This window comes from Mesocricetus auratus, unplaced genomic scaffold, assembly GCF_017639785.1.
Source record: "Mesocricetus auratus isolate SY011 unplaced genomic scaffold, BCM_Maur_2.0 Super-Scaffold_100004, whole genome shotgun sequence".
Taxonomy (NCBI): Eukaryota; Metazoa; Chordata; class Mammalia; order Rodentia; family Cricetidae; genus Mesocricetus; species Mesocricetus auratus.
Genome location: NW_024429189.1, coordinates 118,307,138 through 118,327,640, shown reverse-complemented (window position 1 = coordinate 118,327,640; position 20,503 = coordinate 118,307,138). Strand labels below are relative to the sequence as shown.

General features: G+C 43.0%; 1 protein-coding gene across 5 annotated transcripts in view; it reads right to left on the bottom strand.

Moving 5' to 3' along the window:
• Positions 1 to 10,338, bottom strand: part of Asxl1 (ASXL transcriptional regulator 1) — a 62,049-nt gene extending 51,711 nt beyond the window's left edge. For 2 of the 5 annotated variants that reach the window (XR_005877489.1, XM_040746515.1), the window contains exons 1-3: positions 9,256 to 10,338; positions 3,044 to 3,126; positions 1,144 to 1,146 (exon numbers count right to left, since the gene is read on the bottom strand). Coding sequence is in view for 4 of the 5 variants with exons in the window: in XM_040746515.1 (XP_040602449.1) it covers positions 1,144 to 1,146; positions 3,044 to 3,126; positions 9,256 to 9,312 (143 nt within the window). In the remaining variant the exon portion in view is untranslated. Of the gene's footprint in view, positions 1 to 1,143; positions 1,147 to 3,043; positions 3,127 to 8,565; positions 8,779 to 8,809; positions 9,140 to 9,255 lie in introns of those variants that run through there. The other 3 variants (XM_005086071.4, XM_013125238.3, XM_040746514.1) reach the window with 3 other exon arrangements.
• Between the last annotated feature and the right edge of the window lie 10,165 nt (positions 10,339 to 20,503).

Genomic DNA, 20,503 nt, shown 5'->3' with positions numbered 1-20,503 from the left:
GAGCACACACACAATCAACAACTGTCTTTAATCAGGGAGATGGCTCACCAGGTAAAGGCTCCTGTCACTATCCCTAGGACCTATATGGTAAAAGACCTGAACCGACTCCTTTTAGGTTGTTCTCTTACTCTACATACCTCTTCCCAATAGTCACATAAAGTAAAATGTAATAAACATTTTGTTTGAATAAAAAACAAGTTTCCCAGTATCTACACTGTAATATACATATCATACTCAGATACTGCCACTAACTGTATGAAAATAGCACTCACTGGGCGGTGGTGGTGCATGGCTCTAATCCCAGCACTCAGGAAGCAGAGGCAAATGGATCTCAGTGAGTTCAAGGACAGCCTAGCCTACAAAGTAAATTCCAGGACTGTTACACAGAGAAGCTCTGTCTCAAAAAACAGAAAAAAAAAATGATCAATAGCACTATATCTCCATAATATGCTCATACTTTATTTTGGTACTTGAATATTTTCTAACAAAAGCACACAAGAAACACAGTATTTGATTTTTCTTTGTTATGAAAGAGTGAATGAGTCTCATCTACAGACTTCATTTACAAAGTAAAAGGCCATCAAACAGATTTAGTTAAGTAATGTTTAAACATCCAACTAGATAGTATATTAAGTTCCACGGTCCCTGCCAAAACAGTACACTACAAAATGACAAATTCATGAGACAGAGGACTAAATCGTAAAACAGAAAAAGGTATCAAAAATAGACAAATGCCTATTACCATTAAATTTGTGACTAGAATGTTAATACTAGGCTTCACCTGTATGTTTTTTTCTCCCTCAATATGTTAAAAAAAATCTTAAGCCCTTATTTTTCAAAACTAGCAGCCCTAATTTACATAGTGTTAAAAATAAACTGAGTATAAAAAAGCCATTAAAAAAAAAGAAACACACTGAATGCTAAAAATAACCTTTAACAAAAAGCAGTCACTAAAAGCAAGCTGGTACAGAATCTTGAACATCATATGGCTGTGTTAGCATCTCCTACAAGGGGCATAACATGCTGGCAAGTCCTTCTGTGACTCCTACACACTATACCTATCTACAATGACAGAGAGTCTCACTCGTCCTGAATGCTATAATTCCTAGAACAGCAAAAAGCAGAAACAAGGGACTAATTTACCTTCTATAGGCATAGTGATCCAACAGCAGGGCAGACATCAGCATGATGGGAAATAGCCCATGAAAATGAAAATAAAGCACAATTATCACAATGCAAAGTTCATAAGTATAAGTCAAACAGATGACTATAGCTTGGTGCTATAGGCAACTCTAAGCATCCCTCCCCACAAAACATTAGAGAATATATGATTTGAGGAAAGTGAACAACTTTTATCATTTCAAGTGGCTACAGTTTGATTAGCCACATAATATACTAACTGCCTAGGGCTGGGGAGAAAAGCTCATTCAATAAAATACTTGACAAGCAAGCACCTAGATCAGATTTCATATCCCAAAACCCAAATGTAGAAAAAAAAATGCAGGTGTGGTAGCCAGGAACTTAAAAATCCCACTGCTGTAGAGACAAATACAGGCTTGGTAGCAAAGCAGCGCAGACTAATTTGCAAACAGTAGGTCCCAGTGAGAGACCCCCTTTTTTCAAAAAGGTAGGCAGAATGACATCCAAAGGTTGCCCTCTGGCCTACACACACCATGCATCTGCACATACATAAACATATATGCAATATCCCCCATTATTAAAATGCTACTTGTTCAGAGTACCCAAATGGGACTGCTGTTATATAGACTCCTCCTTCCTCACTTAAATTAAAAAGTGGCAGGGAGGTGGGGATGGGAGGATGGCTCAGTGGTTAAGAGCACTGGCTTCTCTTCTAGAGGATCTGCGTTCAATTTCCAGCACCCACATGGCAGCTGACATCTGCATGTTAACTCTAGTTCCAGTGGTTCCAAAGCTCTCTTCTGGCCTCCATGGGCACTGCATGCACACAATGCACTTGGGTAAAACACACAAATAACAATTTAAAAAATTATTTTTAGTTAAGCAGTGGTGGCACACACCTTAATACGAGCACTCAAGAGGCAGAGGCAGGAAAATCCAAGTTTGAGAACAGCCTGGTCTATAGATAAGTTCCAGGACAGCCAGAGCTACATTGAAAAACCCTGTCTGGGAGGTAGGGAGGATTTTTAAAGGAAGGGGTTGGTATAAATGGTGAGAAGAGAGGAGAATCAAAGATAAACCCTGGTTTCATGCCTCCAATTACTTCTGTATTTCACACTTGTTATCTCTCCAGGAAAACTACACTATAACAAATTCTAGGTTACTCATTAATACATTAAAAAATAACTTATTATATTTTATGTGCATTGGTGTTTGCCTACATATGTCTGAGTGAGGGTGTCAGATATTAAGAATTACAGTTATGAGCTGCCATGTGGGTTTGACTGGAAGAGCACTCAGTACTCTTAATCATTGAGCCATCTTTCCAGCCTCATCATTAGTAGATTTGTATCACCAAAGACTAAATCAGCTAGTTGTTGATAGTATGTGCCTGTAATCCCAGCACTTAAGAGGTAGAAACATGAGTATCAGCTTTGTAGTAAGTTGGAAACTGCCCTGGGCCACAAGAGACTATCTCAGAAAACGAGAGAGTGGCTAAATCTTTGAGTACCCACAGGGTTTTATGCCACAGAGACCACCCTTCAGTGGTGGCAAAGTATAGAGAAAAGAACATATATGAGCTTGGTCCTTCTCTATTACTAAAATAGTGTATGAGAAACCAGGATGGTGAGACCTTATCTTTAAAAAATTGAACTGAGTCTATTAAAGAAAAATAAGAACCTAACTCTAGCTGTAGTTCAAAATCTAGGTGAGGTCTTGTGCAAGACACTGTATTTCCAATGAAAATACATGGATGTTCACCCACTCCACTCCCACCCTTCACTCAGGACACACAACTCTACCATCAGACACACAAGCATGGATGACCAACAGGTGGACTTATATTGCATATCAGATACATGTCATGTGAAGCCCTCATTTAAGCAACAAGAGCAATACAAACCTCATTTCCTTTAGTCCTTCTGCCTCTATGACCTGCAGAATCTGTTTTGGTGTCATTGGAGCATCTGAGTAGTTTTCTAACACCTGAAGAAACATAAACATCCTGACTTCAGTGTGAAACTTCCATTACATTCAGTCTGTACCATGGCTGACAGTTCTGCTATGAGGAGCTGCCAGTGCCAAATGAGATTTACCACAATCAAAAAGACTTTGGTGCTAGGGATGTAGCTCAGTGGCTGAAGTGCAAGGCCCTGGGTTCTATCCCCAGCATGGCATTAAAACAATTACTTCAGAAATCACACTCTTATCAGTATATAGAAAGTGAAATACATTTATTTACAAATACCATAATTAGGTGAAACATTCTCATCTTCAGTTCTAAGGATAGCTTTCTTAACATCTATGTGTAATAACCAGTATGCAAGACCTGCAGCTCTGGTAACCAAGCATTAAGGTGCACACCTTTAATCCCAACACGCATAAGGCCAGGTGGATCTCTTGTGAGGCCGTCTCAAAAAATAAAAACTACCACCAGCAACAAAAAAAAAAAGGCTGAAAAATACATGATAAAATGGAAATTCAAGCCAGGCAGTGGTGTGCACATCTTTAGTTCCAGCACTTGGGAGGCAGAGACAGGTGGATCTCTGTGAGTTCGAGGCCAGCCTGGTCTACAGAGCTATACAGAGAATCCCCACCTAAAAAAAAAAAAAAAAAAAAAAAAAAAAAAGGAAACTCATTCAAATTTTCTTTCCCAAGGAACTTTCAGGACAAGTGTGGTTGCACATGCCTTTAATCCCAGGAGCAGACAAAGTCTGTGAGTTCAAGGTCAGTCTAGTCTTGAGGTCAAGACCAGCCAAGCTACATAACGACACCTTATCTTTAAAAAAAATTTTGTTTGACTAGTACTCATATGGCTGCGTACACACACACACACACACACACACACTCAGTCATGCATGTACACACCCACGCACACACATGCAGCACCATCAGAGTCTATCTTAGTTCCTTTTGAACATCTTGATTTTCTCCCTACATAACATTCATTTTCTTTTCTTCATTTAGTCAAACAGTGTCTAGGAGTCTGATGGTTATTGTTCACACTAGCTGCTCTCTGTCTCTCTTTGTGTGTGTGTGTTTATGTGTGTGTGTGTATACAGTTTTTGTTTTTGATACAGTCTTACTATGCAGCCCTAGCTAGCACAGAACTCACTATGTAGACTAGACCAGTCTTAAATTCGTGTACACCCCCATTCTGGGCTATATTGTATGTTCAGTTTTGTTGTGAGAAAAGCTAGGGTAGCTCTGAACTTGCCATGCAGTCAAGGATGGCCTGAACTCTAGACACCATTGTCTCTACCTCTCGAAGTGCTAGGATTACAAGAGTGTGCCATGGCCATCTTCAGTTCTTTTCTGTCACACTAGGGAACCCTGGAGTTAACTGGCCCAGTACATTTTGCCACTGTGACAACACGATGCTATGGTTCTATGTGTGACTGACAAAACAAAACCGTGAGGAACCAAATGTTCTGCTTGTGTTAGTTCATCTGTAACTAAGTCAGCACTTCCTCAGTAACTGTAGTTCTCACTCTAACAAGTTGAGCTGTTTCAGAATGTTCCTCTTCCAAGAAAGGAAAAGAAAGACATCATAATCTTACTTTCTACACCTGTGCAGCTGCTTCGGGCACTCCAAGAAACAAGTGTAACACTCAAGCTCTCCCTGTCTTCATAAGACCCCAAATAAAAAACAAACAAAAAAACAAAAAAGCGAAGTGAAAGTTCCAAAGGAAGGTTACAGAAGACTAAAGGAAATCAAGGTTTGGAGAAGTGAGCATGAAAAGAAAACTATTCTTCCTCAGCCTCTCTCTCAATTTTTACATTGCTCTTGGATAACGTGTCAGTTACTAACACTGCTTCTGATTCTCATGAATCTGATCCTATCTCCCTCTAGTCCTGACCTCTCCCAAGCTTCAGATTCAAGTAGCTCTGCATGACTCATCAGTCTAGCTGTTCATTCTTAATTTGTTCTACTCTAATTGTCTCAGCAACTGTAGTCTCTCTTCAGCCCTACCATTTCTCCCCATATTCCTTACCTTGGTTGGCACAAACACCTTTCTAATCTAATTCAGCAACACACATGTGGCATCCTTCACTCTCATCAACCTGATTCATTATCACATCCAATGACGCAACTTAACAGCCTCTTCCATAATACCCTTTAACATGTAGTTAAGACCCTGTTTTCCTAAAATACCCCTTTTCGTGGTTATCCCTCACTTAAAACCACAGGGAATACCTGCTTTGTGCCAGGCCCGATTCTAGGGATCCATAGTCTACCTTCATCATGTTTCTATTTCAAAATCATCTTCAATAACTCTGTGTCTCTCCACATGCAGCAGAAGTATGTTTCCAGAGCCCAGCCCACCCCCCACTATACAGCCTATGCTTTACAATCAAATAGGCAAAGATTTCAATTCTTGTCTCTAACCTGAAGCAAGTACCTGCCCAACCTGAGTCAAAGGTCCTCTCCACTCTTCAAGTATTTGGAGATCCTCTCAGGGTCACTTGTAAGATTAAAGAGAACATAAGTAGGGAGCTGCAGGTGCTCAGAGGCTGGGCACACAAGGCTCCCAATCATCAGCCTGTCTCCCCATAAGACTACCTCACTGGCACTGCACACGTGTGTCCCACCAATTACTCTTTGTTCCACCCAGTTGCACTCTTTGCAAATATAGTCACATCTATCTATTTTTTCTCCCCTGCCACGGCCATTCTCTTTTCATCAGCTCCTGCATGTACAGCCTCCTCTGTTATTGGCCTCCCTACCTTCTACTAACCCTCAAAACCCAGCTCAGAAAGTACTCTTCTGGAAGCAGTCCCTGAGCTATGCCAGGCAGACTCCAATCTCTCTTATGGTATTCCCAACTGTCTCACAGTAGAAGTAATTATCTCCCAAGCCAGGATACTTCTTTTTTTTTTTTTTGGTTTTTCGAGTCAGGGTTTCTCTGTGGCTTTGGAGGCTGTCCTGGAACTCGCTTGGTAGTCCAGGCTGGTCTCGAACTCACAGAGATCCACCTGCCTCTGCCTCCCAAGTGCTGGGATTAAAGGCGTGCGCCACCAACGCCCGGCTCCAAGCCAGGATACTTAAGGGAAGCAAGGAACTAATCATATTTATTCCTAAACAAGAAGCAAAAACCAGGATATCACTTTAAATCTGTGCATCTCCAGTAACACGTATATGTGTAGTTCTTCTGTTCATACCTCTGAATGCCCCTCTCCTCCTCTTCATAGTCTAAGATTACCCAGGTGCCAAGAGGCAAAGCTGACTTAAAACAATACACGCTACTAATATCCACTGTCACAAGACACCATCTCTTTGAAACTAGCTCAGCAAGCAAATCTTCCCACATTTTTTTAGAGAAATATGACTCTGATAGAATATCTACCAACTATTTAAATAGTAGTGAGGAAAAGCTTGAGAACCTTCAAACAGAAGAAAGAACATTTCTAAAGAAAAGTTACATCTAAAAATACGAAGTATTCATTTTCATTAAAATTGCATATATCACTAGTTTTCAGAACAGTCCAGCAGTGTTCTATTCCCAGTCTATAGAATGAACACTTTTTGAAGGAAAGAAAAAAGTATCTCTTCTACTTAAAAGGAAAAAAAAAATGTTTGATGTTAAGAATCGTCACCCATGAATAAGAGCAAGATAGGAATCTATTTAAGAGTTGTACACAATTTAAAAGGAAATCCCCTTGGCTGTTTCTCCCAAACTGTTCCTAACAATCTGGCAAACTTACCCCCCTCCTCTCTCTACTTCAGACCAGCTAGAAACTAACTACACCACCACACTGTAAGACATCTGAGAGAAGAATGTCCACTTCTTAAAACTAACAACTGCAAAATAAATAAATACGAAAAATCTGCAGGGTTATGCTACTCCACTGGAATTCTCCAGAATTCTCAGTTTTCCTACACCAAAACAGAATTTATAAGATTAGTATCTTCCTGCCAATCTGAGAGAGGCCAGGTGCAACTAGAAACTTCCACCTGACAAATGCATGTGGTCACACAAACACTAAATCCAACTGTCCAAAAGTAGTTAAGAATAATAATCCTGTTACAGAATGAACTGCCCTGCCACTGTCACTCCCTGCCTGCCAGGTATCCCCTAAGCAGTAGAAGCTAATAAACTCCCAGCACACAGTATGACAGGACGTTTTTTAAATGGGAAGAAGACTCAAGTCTCCCTCCCACCCCCACAAAGACACAGAAAATTCTAAAACACAAAACTACATAAAAGATATGCAAAATTGCATACCACGTTCCCACAAGCCCTCTTTCAAATGTACAACTACACCGCAAAAGAAATTCCTGTTCGGATTACTATTTTTAACTGAAGAGCCAAAGAAGAAAAAGAGAAATAACTTAAGATAACTGAGCTTGAAGGTGAGCCAATGATAAAATAGAAATAGCGGCCTTAACCTTGGAATTCAAACCACAGAAAATTTAAGAACCTAAAGAGGCTTAAAATAAAGCAGATTCCAAATTTCTAGAGCTGTCCAACTAATAAGAACCAAAGGAGCTTTGAGATGAGAAAATTTTTAGAATTACCAGGACATAAATAACAAGGAATTTACAAGTAGGGTTCTGGCAAGCAAATTTTCTTTGGGTGCCCAGAGTCATAAACACCTGCACACAGAAACTCAGAATTTCAATGAACAGTCAATACTCAACAACCTCCACGGTAATATAAAACACGCTTCATTTCAGGCTCCTCCAGGCCTAAATTTGTCTCCAGGTGAAGCATTGCTGAAGAAATCCTGAAGTTCTAAGATGGTAAAAAATAGCCAAATGTTTTAGTTTTTGATTGAATCAAAGAAGGGGTTAAAAAAAAACCCCACCACCAAGGAGCTTCAATTTTCATATGCCAGACAAAAAAATAAACCGAACTACAATCTTCACACAAACAATCCCCGTTTCTGTTCCCTGGGTAACAAGAGAAGATAAATGATCAGAAACACAAGTGGAAATTCTCTGGTATCTGAAACAGCCTGGTTAAATCAATAACTGGCTTTCACGAGTCCAAGAAAGACAAGGTTGCACTCTAGATTTTTATCAACCTCGGACACTTTTGAAGCAGAACTCACTTTTCAGTAAAAGGGACAATAAGAAAGCTGAGCTTCACTCCATCATTAAAACTGAATTATAACAATTACATATAAAATACAGGGCGTCAACAGACAAGTAGGATGCACCCATAACCTTGCACTGTGACGCCTGAGGAAGTGACATCTCCGGGAGAAATATAACCCATTAGGATTGTCATCAGCAATATTTTATAAGAACATGCCTCAAGTCTTTTGGTTTTGTATAACCAAAAAGAAGTGGTCTCAAGAGTTCACAAACCCTCTGGGCAGGCCGCTAGTTCAAGCTCAATCAATAATTTACTTTTTTTTTCTTGCTAAACTCTCAACAGGAACCTCTGTATGAACATAATTCCTCTGCAAAGTGCCTACCTCTAGTGCAGTCACAGCGATTCAGTGTGATTAGAATGTCCACGGGCCACCTGCATAATAATCCCTTAAGCAGCTGACTAAAGTACTGTTTCTAAGCAGAATTTCGGGTTCACTGTGCTTAAAATGAGTGCTAGAAACAGCGTTTTAAAAAAAGTCCCTAGGTATACTCCCACTGGGCACTCAAGTTTGAGAACCACTGCTCAGGGATGAGATTGGTCCTCAGCAATTGCTTCCCGACACACACCTGGTTTAAATTGCCAAAGCTCTAAATGCTTCTCATGTCCTTGAAACCAGGGGCGCTTTCCACCCCCGCGGAGTCCAGTGACCCACTCCACTGCCCACGAAGTAGTCAGGAAGCACTTCCGACCCTTCCCGGAAACCTAACTCGCGCAGATGAATAAACGGCGCTTCCCGGGACCCCCTGCCGCTGCCAACGTGGGGGAGGGGAGACAAGCCCAGGCGCTCGGAGGGGAGGAGCCGCTGGCCAGCTCGCCCCTCCGAAGGAATTCAGGGGGGTGTGCAGAAAAAGGCGCCACAGCCCACCGGGCCCGGGGACCTTCGGCGCTCCACACCCGGACGGTCCCGCCCCCTGCTGCGGTGGGCAGGGCCTCGCCCCTCCCCCGCCCCGGGAGCCGCGCGGGAGCCCACCCCCCAGACCCCCGCTGCGGCCCCCCGGGCAGCTCGCCTCACCAGGCGCGCGGCCTCGGCCCACGTGCGCTCCTTCTTCCTCTTCTGTTTGTCCTTCATCCTCCTCCTCCGCGGCGGCAGCGGTGGTGGCTCCACGCGGGACCTCCGGGCGGGGCGGGTTGGGGCGGTGGCGGCGCGGGGCTGGGGTGGAGGCGGCAGCGGCGGGGGGCGCGTGGCGGCGGCGCGTGCGAGGACTCGGGTGCGGCCGGAGAGGGCGGGCGCACCGGGACCGGCTGGAGCGAGACCCGGCGCGAGGGCGGCGGTGGGGGAGGGGCGGCGGCTCCACGCGCCCGCGCTGCGTCAGTCGCCCACGGTGGCAGCGGCAGCCCCGCGATGGCTAAGGAATGCGGCGGCTCCGCATAACCACGGGGTCAGAGGTCACGGCTCTGGCCTCCGCTTTCCCGCGCTGCTGGGAAACCGAGACCGGACTAGTGGTGAGCCTGGAAGACAAGACGCAGCTTTCCCTTCGACGCTTGGATCCGTGTGTGTCAGCCGTGGGTGTGTGTGTGTGTATGTGTGTGTCCGCGTGTGTGAGAGGGAAGAGTGAGGAGGGGGAGTGTGGGTTTTTTTTTTTTGAACAAAAACAAACCGCAAGGGTAGCTGGGATTTGTAGTCCTTACTAGCTTCTCGGCCTCCCCCGCTCCGGAAGAAAATGGCTGCCTGAAGTGGTTGGACCACACTTCCCGGCGTGCTCCGGGAACGTGTTTTCCGCCCACTCTCTTCCGTACCCCGCTGCGTTCCGAGCTCGGTAAAGAAGGGGGCGGGAAGTCGGTCAGGAAGAGATGGGGCGGGGTCTCGCGAGGTTCGGGAACTAGCGGTGCCCTGATGGTTTCTGGGAGGTGTTGCTGGGAAGGGGCGGTGGCTGGATTCCCCCTTGGCCGCCTTTAACCCGTCCCTAGCCTTTTGGGTGCTAGGGGCGGGTGTCCAGTGAGGGTAAGGATCCGGAGTTGGTAATCCACTACCCTGCTTCCACTTTGGGCCTCCCCCTGCATAAACACTTCTCAACTGCACTTCTAGTGGGTGACAAGAAGCAGAACTTTCCCTTTTGGTCCACCCTTAAATGACTCAACTGGCGCTTAGTAATAAACACTCATATCAGTAAAACGGTTATTTCTCGATTGACTGACCTAGACGATTACCCATTTCCTCTTGTGCTTTCATACCGCTATGAATTTGCCGAGGGTGCACCTGCAGTCTACAGTAGAATTACTGTCAGGTGAATTGTAATCCGGTGGTAGATAAAGACTTAAGGGCCTTGTAAATCAAAATGTGCACCTGAGTGTTATTTTAGAGGCAGTACCCTGGAGAGAGGTCAAGTCCTAGTATCAGCCAAATCTACATTTAAAATCCTGTCACTCCTTGACTCCTCTTAACCCCTCTGAGCCTCAGTTTGACCTATGTTAGCATAGTATCCCCCAACATTGATGGGTACAAACTAGCATGAAATACCTAGAAGATCGGGCGTCGGGGGAGAATGTGGAGGATCCTAATATTAGACTCGTGCGATTTGGCTTCTGGCATGGGAATAAATGACAGCAGTAATTGCATGCTCACAGTGAGCAATGAAACCTCTCAGAGCCTTGATTGCAGGTGTTAAATAGGATGAGGTTTGGAGCACCCAGAACATAAAGTATTTTCCTCTGTGCATTTGTTGGATCAATGTCCAGAAACATTTCTGCAGGTACATAACTGCACTAATGGCCCGTTAAAAGAAAAAAACTGTTAAAAAAAAAAAAACGGTTTCTGTGGGTGAGGAAATGCTCTATACTCTCTGGTGTTAGAACACAGGCAGCTAGCACTGAGACAATGCAATCAGAGCAGTCCCACCCCTACCACCTAAGAGGCTCAGCAATTCTTAATTCTGGTCACCCTAGGCTCAAATCCAGTAAGCAAAAAATTCAACGAATAGACTGTAGAAGGCGAAATTTAGACATTTTTACATCCCCCACTTGATTTCATCCCACCAGGGAGTGAGTTAGATAATTTGTAAATTTTATTTATTTGACATTTTAGTTTTGGTTTTGAGATAGCATCTCACTATGTAGCCCTGGCTGGCCTGGAACTTATTATGTAGATCAGGTTGGCCACCTGCTACTGCTTCTCCAGTGCTGGGATTACAGGGGAGGTGGTTAGTGGTAAAGATTGAACGGGAGGCCTCACACAACCACTGAGCTATATCTCGGCACTCTTTACTGTTATTTTGAAGCAAAATCTCATCAAATAGACAGGCTGGCCTCAAACTGGCTACGATTCTCTTGCCTCTGCCTCCTACTAATACATGAGAGGTTTAAAATACATGCCTCACCATGCCTGACTTTTAGTTTTTTATTTACGATTCTCTATTTTTTCAATCTGCAGCTGGAACGGTCACCTGAGAGGATACTGTAACTTATTTCAAAAGTTTTAGATCACTCACATCTCCAGCGCAGGCACACACCTGGAAGGATTAAGTAGGGAAGAGCCACTCTAAAATGCATGCTTTGTGTTTTGCGGTGTTGGGTACTGAGCTCAGGATTTTATGCATGTTAAATGCTATACCACTAAACTACCTTCCAAGCCCTTTTTACCTTTTATTTTCAGATTTTTACTAAGTCACAAAGGCTGGCTTGATCAGGCAGTCACTCTGCCTCAACCTCCCCAGAATAGCTGGGATTAAAGGCCTGTGCCACCAGATCTGACTAAAATGTTCATGTTTAGAGTATGAGCACTGTGGAAAGCAATTCCAGCCCAAAAGTATCCATGTACACCATCCCACCCAGAACTTATTCCATTCAGTGGTAAAAGGAGCTTTGCAGATCAAATTTAGACCCTTAAGAAGATCATCCTAGACTTTGTGACTGGGTCACTATAAGCACATGGATCCTTGAAAGCATAGGTGTTGTGGAGATACAAAGCAATTCAACTCACTGTTGCTGCCTCTGAAGTGGCAGAGAGCAAAGGAGTGTAAGCAGCCTCTGGACTAAGACACCTGCCAGCAGCAGCAAAGAATTAGGGACCGTGTCATCCAATCCAGTGGAGCTGAGCTCTGGCAGTGTAGATGAGCTCAAAAACTAAGAGTCTTCAGAAAGGAAAACAGGCATCTTGACTTCAGCCTCAGATTGAAGCAGGAACCCCTGGAACCCACCCACATAGTATTTGGACTCTGGCCCAGAGAAGTATGGGGGCCTTTTAAATGTGTGTTTCAAAGTACTATGTTAAATTATTATAGCCAACAAAAACTAATGCTGGCAATGTGACAGGCCCTTTAGTTTATCTCAGCAAACACTAGTTCTCACAAATGGGTCAGGCTGTGGGAAAATCCACATGTGAATTTTTGAAGATCTCTGCCCTAATGATAGTGCCATCATTAAGCATGAAAAGAAAGTATCTCTAGAGGACTGTTGGAAATGGGTGAGGCAACTCATATTTAATTTCATCATTTTGGAAATGAAAGGATTTTGAGTTCAAGGCTAGCCTGGGCTATAAAAAATCTGAAGCCAACCTAGGATATTCAGTGAGACTCACTATAAGAGAGAGAGAGAGAGGTATTTGAAAATTAGCTTTGGTTATTAATCCTTAAGAAACTTTTTTGTTGTTTTTTTCAGTTAACAAGAATCAATGTGGCCGGGAGATGGTGGCGCACGCCTTTAATCCCAGCACTGGGGAGGCAGAGGCAGGTGGATCTCTGTGAGTTCGAGGCGGGGCTGAACCGACAGCCTCCAAAACAATACAGAGAAACCCTGTCTCGTAAAACCAAAAAAAAAAAAAAAAAAATCAATGTGTTTTCTTGCCAGAAGCAGCAAACACATACATGTTCTTTTTAAGTGTGTTTTTATGTTGCTTTTATCACTGCTTTTTATTATAGGTTACCTTTGAAAGTTAACACAGGTGCTGTGGGCTGAGTAAAATAAACAGAACTGCTATCCATCCCTGACCAGTTTGGATGAGTCATTGTTTTCATTTAAGGACAAAGCACACAAATAATACAAGCAACAAACATCAGAGACCCACAAAAGGACACAGCATCCCTGGTCCTCACTGTGGTATATTAACACTAGTTCTGGAGGACCTGGGTTCAGTTCCCAGTACCCACATGGTAGCGCACAACTGTCTATCTCACATATTTAATGAACAGATATATATGTAAGCAGAACATCAATACATATTTTTTTAAGATTGAAAACAACACATTGGTTCTGGACTCCAGTGGGGCCCAGGCTTGACACTGAAGCCTTTTTCGAGATGTGTGCCCTTGAACCAGTTATGAGACCTCATCCATCCAGCATTGTCGTTGGACAGCAGAGTACACGACAAAGTCAAAGGGTGACCTGAGTAGAATGGTGCATTCCTACTTAAGAGGCAGAGACAGCATCACTTGAACCCAAAAGTTTCAGTCTGCATAACACAGGGGGGCCCCATCTCAAAACAATAAATGAGATCCCAGTTATTCAGCTTCAGCAATGCAGAGGATCAGCTAATGTGGAGCTTTCCCACCCTTCACACGTATATGCTGGTATCTGCTTGTATTTGTTTCCTGTACCCTCAAATGCCAGCCATAGTCTTTGGTATGTAGTAGGTAGCCAAACTGTTGGTGTTGGTATATGAGCCAATCTCAGTAATTCTTTTGTTGTAGAAAGTCTCTGAGGAATGATCTACTATTGAATGCTTTCATAACAGCTTTTTTTTTGGGGGGGGGAGATTTTACCCAAGCAGGTCTCTACAAATACTAAGTAGAGACTTCATGGCATCTCCATTCTCATTGAGTTGCCAAATCTGTCCACGTGATGGATGACTTAATTCATAACTCAAGTGCCATTCATCATCATTTAAATTCTACTGTTCAGTCATCTCCCATGACTCTGGAAAAGGCAATTAAATTACCAAAGTGTTTACATTAGTAATCTGTACATTTTGTAAGACCGGGAAGTTTACCAGTACTTTTTCCCTACAAAACATTAATTTTTAAATTTTTTATTTACTTTTATTTTATGTGCATTGGTGTTTTGTCTTCATGTATGTCTGTGTGAGGATGTAGGATTCCCCTGAAATTGGATTTACAGAAAGTTTTGATCTGCCACGTAAGTGCTGGGAGTTGAACCTGGGTCCTGGGGAAGAACAGCCAGTACTCCTAACTGCTGAACCATCTCCCCAGCTCAACATTAATTTAAAAAGTTTTTTTCATTGTGCATGGTGTCACATGCCTTTAATCCAGCACTCAGGAGGCAGAGGCAGGTAGATCTCTCAGTTCAAGGTCAGCCTGGTCTATGTAATGAGTTCCAGGACAGACAAGACTACCCAGAGAAACCCTGTCTCAAAAAAAAAGTTTTATTCATTTCAGACACAAAATAGAGCAATTAGATTAAGGTGGCAGTTATGATAATAGTTTCTCCTTTACATCCTCTGTCTCTAGAATGTATGTCTTCCTTTATGATGGAAAAGTAATGTTTTTATTAGTATCAATCAGTCAATAGTGGGAGAATACCTGTGATAATGAACTCTCTTTCCACTTAATTTAGTATTGTTTGACTCCTTAGAATAGTCAAAGGGAGACTGATGCTAGTTCTATCAAAACTGGGAAATGACAGCTTCCTGGCTCATCAAGGTTTTCCAGTAGAAATTTCTTCATTAAAGACTCATTCCAACTTTTAATCTCTCCTAATGCTAGAAAAAAACATTCAGAGGTACCATGGATCATCCTTTAGATCTAGATTTAGGCCCTTCCCTCTATAATCATGGGGGAAAAACATTTTTAAAGTGATTTTTGTTTGTTAATGTTAATCATTTTGCTTTTTGGTTGTTTTTGAGACAGAGTTTCTTTGTGTAGCCCTGGCTATCCTGAAACTCAGAGGTCTGCCTGCCTCTGCCTCCTGAGCGCTGGATTAAAGGCATGTGCCACCATGCCTGGCTATTATTTTATGTTTTGAAGACAGGATCCCACTCATTAGCCTAGGCGGGCCTTGGCAGTCCCCCTGCCTTAGCCTCTGGGATTCCAGGTATGATCACTGTGGCTCTTGAAGACAGATAAAAGCCATCACCACTCTGTCTTGTCCTATGGGATTGCACAGTTGGGAAGCCAGCTACCATGTCACAAGAACATTCCAACAGCCTTAGAATTACAGACAGTTACCCGTGACAATTTCAAAAGATTTCAGCCTTGGCCAACAATACTAACTACAAACCCATGAGGCCCAGAGCAGAATTACCCAAATAAGCTGGATCCGAAGCCCATGGAATCAGAGATAATGAATTAACGTCATTTGGGAGATAATGGATTGTTTTCAATGTCACCTAAGTATTGAAGTAATTTGTTACACACCAGCTGATACCTAATAATGAAAGTGCCTCCCTTCTAAGTAGTTGTTGCTGTGATTGCCCTCTTGGCAAAAGTACTTACACAAAATTCTGTAACAGTCCAAGATGTTCCCAGCCCCCGGGGAACTCCCATGGATAACAGCAATAGCCACAGTGGTGGTGTTGTATTTTATCTTGGAATTCAGGGAAGGAAAAGCAATGTCCAGGTTTAGCAATATCTCTCAGAGGCAAAGCATTTACTTGCATTTTCCTGCACAAGGCCCTGTCTTTGATCCTTAGTGCTGCAACAATAAATACCCCACTTGTCTCTGTCCTGGATTAAATCCTGAGCCAGGATTCACACTAACCCAGTTTGCCTACCTTCATGCGCTGTTTCCATGAACCTATAAGGTCTAAACCACTGCTGTCAGATGAGTAATCTATACCCCTCCCTTCCTCCTCTCTGCCACTTGGATATTTCTTGTTACTGAAACAGGATCATACTATGTAGCCCTGGCTGCCCTGGAACTTGCTCCAAAGACCAGGCAGCCCTGAACTCAAAGAAATCTGCCTCCTTCCAGAGTGCTGTGATTAAAAGTGTGCGCTGTCATGCCCTGCCACTTTAACCATGTGTCTACATTGTAATTCCTATGAACTCAAAAAGACAAAAAAAAGTCACTTTCTCAAGAACCTCCTGGTCTAATGGGATCATAATAGATGGAAACTGTAGTCTGCACATGATGGCACAAGTATAGTCCCAGCCCTTTGGCAGCTGAGGTAGGAAGATTACCATGAGTTTGAGGCCACCCTCAGCTACAAGGTAAAACTATCACAAAAAGCCAGCTGTGGTAGCACAGGCCTATAAGCCCAGTACTTGGGACATGGAGCCAGGGGGCGAATTCAGTGTCACTCTTGGGTACATAATGACTGTACTACAAGAAACTCTATCTCAGAACAAAATTATATTTCTCTAGAGAACAAAAGCGGAGCAACAAATGCTTGGGACCTTCATGAGGAGCTGGTACTTTTATCTGGGTCTTGAAAGTTCAAGAAAAGAGTGACTTGGAAATTCCAGGAACAAGGACAGGAGTATGATGGAGTGACTTCAGGTACATGGGAAAGTGCAATTGTTGGAGGCGGGCCAGCAATCTAGTGGGAAAAGTGTGGCTGCAGTGATTATGTGATGCTGGGAATCCAACGAAAGACAAATGATCTCCCTCGGAGCTACACCGCAGCTCAAGCAAAGCAGAAACCACCTCCTATGACAAGCAGGAATCCACAGGAGAGCTCCAGTACCAGCCCCATAGCCCAGGGCCTGACAGCAGGTGCTCAGAAGCCTTTGCTGAATGATCACTGAGCCAGACCTGGGTACTGAAGCTGGTCTGCCGTGGGGAAGGAAGAGCCAAGATTAAGTTATGGAGTCAACCGCTATGATTCCTGGAATATTCTTCCAGCTGAATTTTCTCTGTGTTGTGTGTTCTCTAAAGCCTCCATTCAAAATATGATTAGGAAAACCCAATTTACTCAACATTGATTATGACTTCATGGGCTGCTGCAAATGAGACGACAGTCAGCCTGATAAAGCCAGAAACTTAGTCATTTCCTTGTCCTAGCAAGGGGCTCCCCTACCCCAGAAAACAGCAGAAGTACAACATGGATCACTTGTTTCACTGGCAGTGATCGTGTCCTACTAGGATGTGAGCTGTGTTCCTGACCCTGGGGACCTGCAGCCCACTTAGACACAATCCCTGCAGTGATGGCAAGCTAACGAAGTACTTAGTTTATAGAAACCTGCACTGCTGCTGGAGTTGAGAAATGTCTCATGGCTACTATGAGCTGGAGAGGAATTATCTCATGACTTAGCAATTATAGCTACATTGGGGGCAAAGTAAACATTTAAAATTAATTTCCAAGCCAAAAGTAGGGTGTTCCTACAATCCCAGCTACTTGGAAAGCAAAAGCAGGAGAATCTCAAGATTAAGGCCAGCTTGGCCATTTTAGACCCAACCCAAAATAAAAAGTAACCACTTTTTTATGTACTAATAATTACTTTAGAAATTTGGCCGGGCAGTGGTGGCGCACGCCTTTAATCCCAGCACTTGGGAGGCAGAGGCAGGCGGATCTCTGTGAGTTCGAGGCCGGGCTGGACCGATAGCCTCCAAAACAACACAGAGAAACCCTGTCTCGTAAAAACCAAAAAAAAAAAAAAAAAAAAATTAGTGAGGGACACAAACTCTTTAAAATGTAATTCAGTTGGTAGTTGCCTAGTGTAAATGAAGCCTTGGGTTTGATCACCAGCACTTAATAAACTGGACATGGCAACACAAGTGTGTAATTTCTGCTCTTTACCAGCACTTAATAAACTGGACATGGCAACACAAGTGTGTAATTTCTGCTCTTAGGATATTAAAGGAGGAGGATCGGAAGGTTATGGTCAAAAAGTAAATTAACAGAAGTTCAAGGTCACCCAAGGATACAGAGAAAGTGGGAGACCAGTCTAGGCTACATAAGGCCCTAAGAAAATAAAAATATAAAAATTCTACCAAGGAGTACAGTCTTGAGTCAGTGGAAATTGGAACTAGCCTTCAAATGGAAAATTCTCTAGTATTGATATCTCCAAATTTGCCTGCCAAGTAAATGCAGTCCAGTGAAGGCCCCAATGAGGTTTTACTGCCATCATGATCCTAAAATTCAACTGGGATGCATCATTTTCATACCAAAAGGTCTACCATTTACTGACCACTTTCCATGTGTCAGGCCCCATCAGAGAACTTCATAAACAAAACAACAACAACCACTCTGAGGTTTAAGGACCATCATTACTAACAAGCAGATTAGGGAGCACAGATTCAGAGGGAGAAAAAAACAAACTTGCTCAAGGTCCCAAAGGTCAGGCGTCAAGCTCCATGAACTCAGCCATTCTGCTCTCCTGCCAAGAAAAGCCTCAAGATTAATGATCTGGTTTTTTTTTCAACCAGATATTAAAATATATTAGGCAGCTACAACAATGGGGAAATTTCAACAAAGGACAGACAGAACTATTTTACTAAATTGTACAGATGAGAGTGCCAGGTGTATAAGGAATTGGAGTGCAGAAAGAAGAGTGACACGTTGAGGAGAAGGAGCAAAAAGTTGAGCTCAGTGGTTAAGAGTGGTTGCTGCTCCTGCAGGGCAGCGATATTCTCAGCACCTATGTTCTCAGTCACCTTCATCTCCAGCTCCAGGGGATCTCAAGGCCTCTCCTGGCCTCCACAAGCTCCCACACACAATTCGCAACACATACACACACACAAGCCTAGAAACAAGCCTTTAAAAATAAGCTGGAGAAAAGGTGGATGTCAGCAAGAACAAACAAGCTGGGATCCCATTTCCCTTATTAAATCTAAATACATTCCAGCATACATTTTATATTTTTATTTACATGTGACAATGAAAGTATTGGAAGAAAACTATCTTTGCTATTCTGGAGCTGGAATCCAGAATAGTAAAAAGAGCTCTATCAAATAAGTCAATTGATTTGACTACCTAAATTTAAATCCTATTGCAGTAACAACATGAAGGTAAAGATGATAACATGAGGGGAATATCTCCCACCCTTATGATAAATGTAAATTTCTAATAGTGAGACATAGTGTTACACACTAGCATTGGGAAGTGGAAGCAGGAGTACCTGTTCAAGGTTCATAGTTTGAAGCCATCCTAGGCTGCATGAGACTTTGGCTTTTGCTTCTAGAATTTTTTAAATCTCTTTTAGAAATTCGGAAGTCACTATATTTATTTGTATATGTGCATGTGGGGAGCACACTCTCCACCGCACATGTGTACAGGTCAGAGGTCAACTTGCTTCCCCTTCCACTATTTGGGCCTGGAGGTCAAGCTCAGGTCATGAGACTTGGCAACATTATCCACAGAGCAATCTCACCAGCCTAACAACAGCAAAAAAATCTTAGTAAAGAGTTCTTGTTCTGTTGAGATGGGGTTACTATGCAGTCCTGGCTGGCCTGGCATTGACTGTGTAGACCAGACTGGACTCAAACACACAGAGATCCATCTGTCTCTGCCTCCTGAGTGCTGGGATCAAAGGCATGTGCCACCATGCCTGCCTTAATAATTCTTAAAAATTAATAGAAACATTTCAAATGGGTTAGGCCAGACTGGCAAGGGTTAAAATTACTGGCAGAAATTGGCTTTACCAAGGATAGGAAGATAACCCTAAATTATCGATGGGTGCCTAAGCTTCTGTTTCAGGAGGCAGTTTGGCAATCTATAACAACCATACTTGTCTTGAGGGAATGGGATTTGAACACAGATGCAGCTAACAGATATCTGTGATGTATACCTAGGATTAGCCCCAGGAAATAGATAGGTAGGTAGGTAAGTAGGTAGGTAGGTAGGTATAAATGAACAGGAATCTGTGTCCAAGGTTGCTAATACAGCATCACATAAAATAGTTTAAACCTCTTCAGAGACCAGCAAGACTGTTAAATCCTGGCACAATACAATCAGATGTTTGATATCTATTTAAAAATAAGTTAACCTGGCAGTGAAGGCAAACACCTTTGATCCCAGTACCCAGGAGACAGAGGTAAGCAGATCTCTGTGAATTCAAGGCCAGCCTGGTCTACAAAGTGAGTTCCAGGACAGCCAGGACCACACAGAGAAACTCTGTCTTGGAAAACAAAAACAAACAAACCAAAAAAAAAAAAAAAAAAAAAAAAAAAACCACTTCCCACACACACACAAAAGTAAAATAAGTAAAAAATGTTAGCCGGATCTGAACATGGGTCTGGATGACACAGGAACTTTCCATAATGCTGTACCACTACTATTAGTACCATATGCTATTTAGTAATATATGCCTCCTCTTTTGTGCCTGAAGGATGGCTGCTTTAATCCCTTTTGCAGGATCTGTTCTACCCGAGAGAAGCTGTGGCTTCAAACCTCCCTGTTTATGGCACCCTTTCCTGTTGATCTAGTGGCA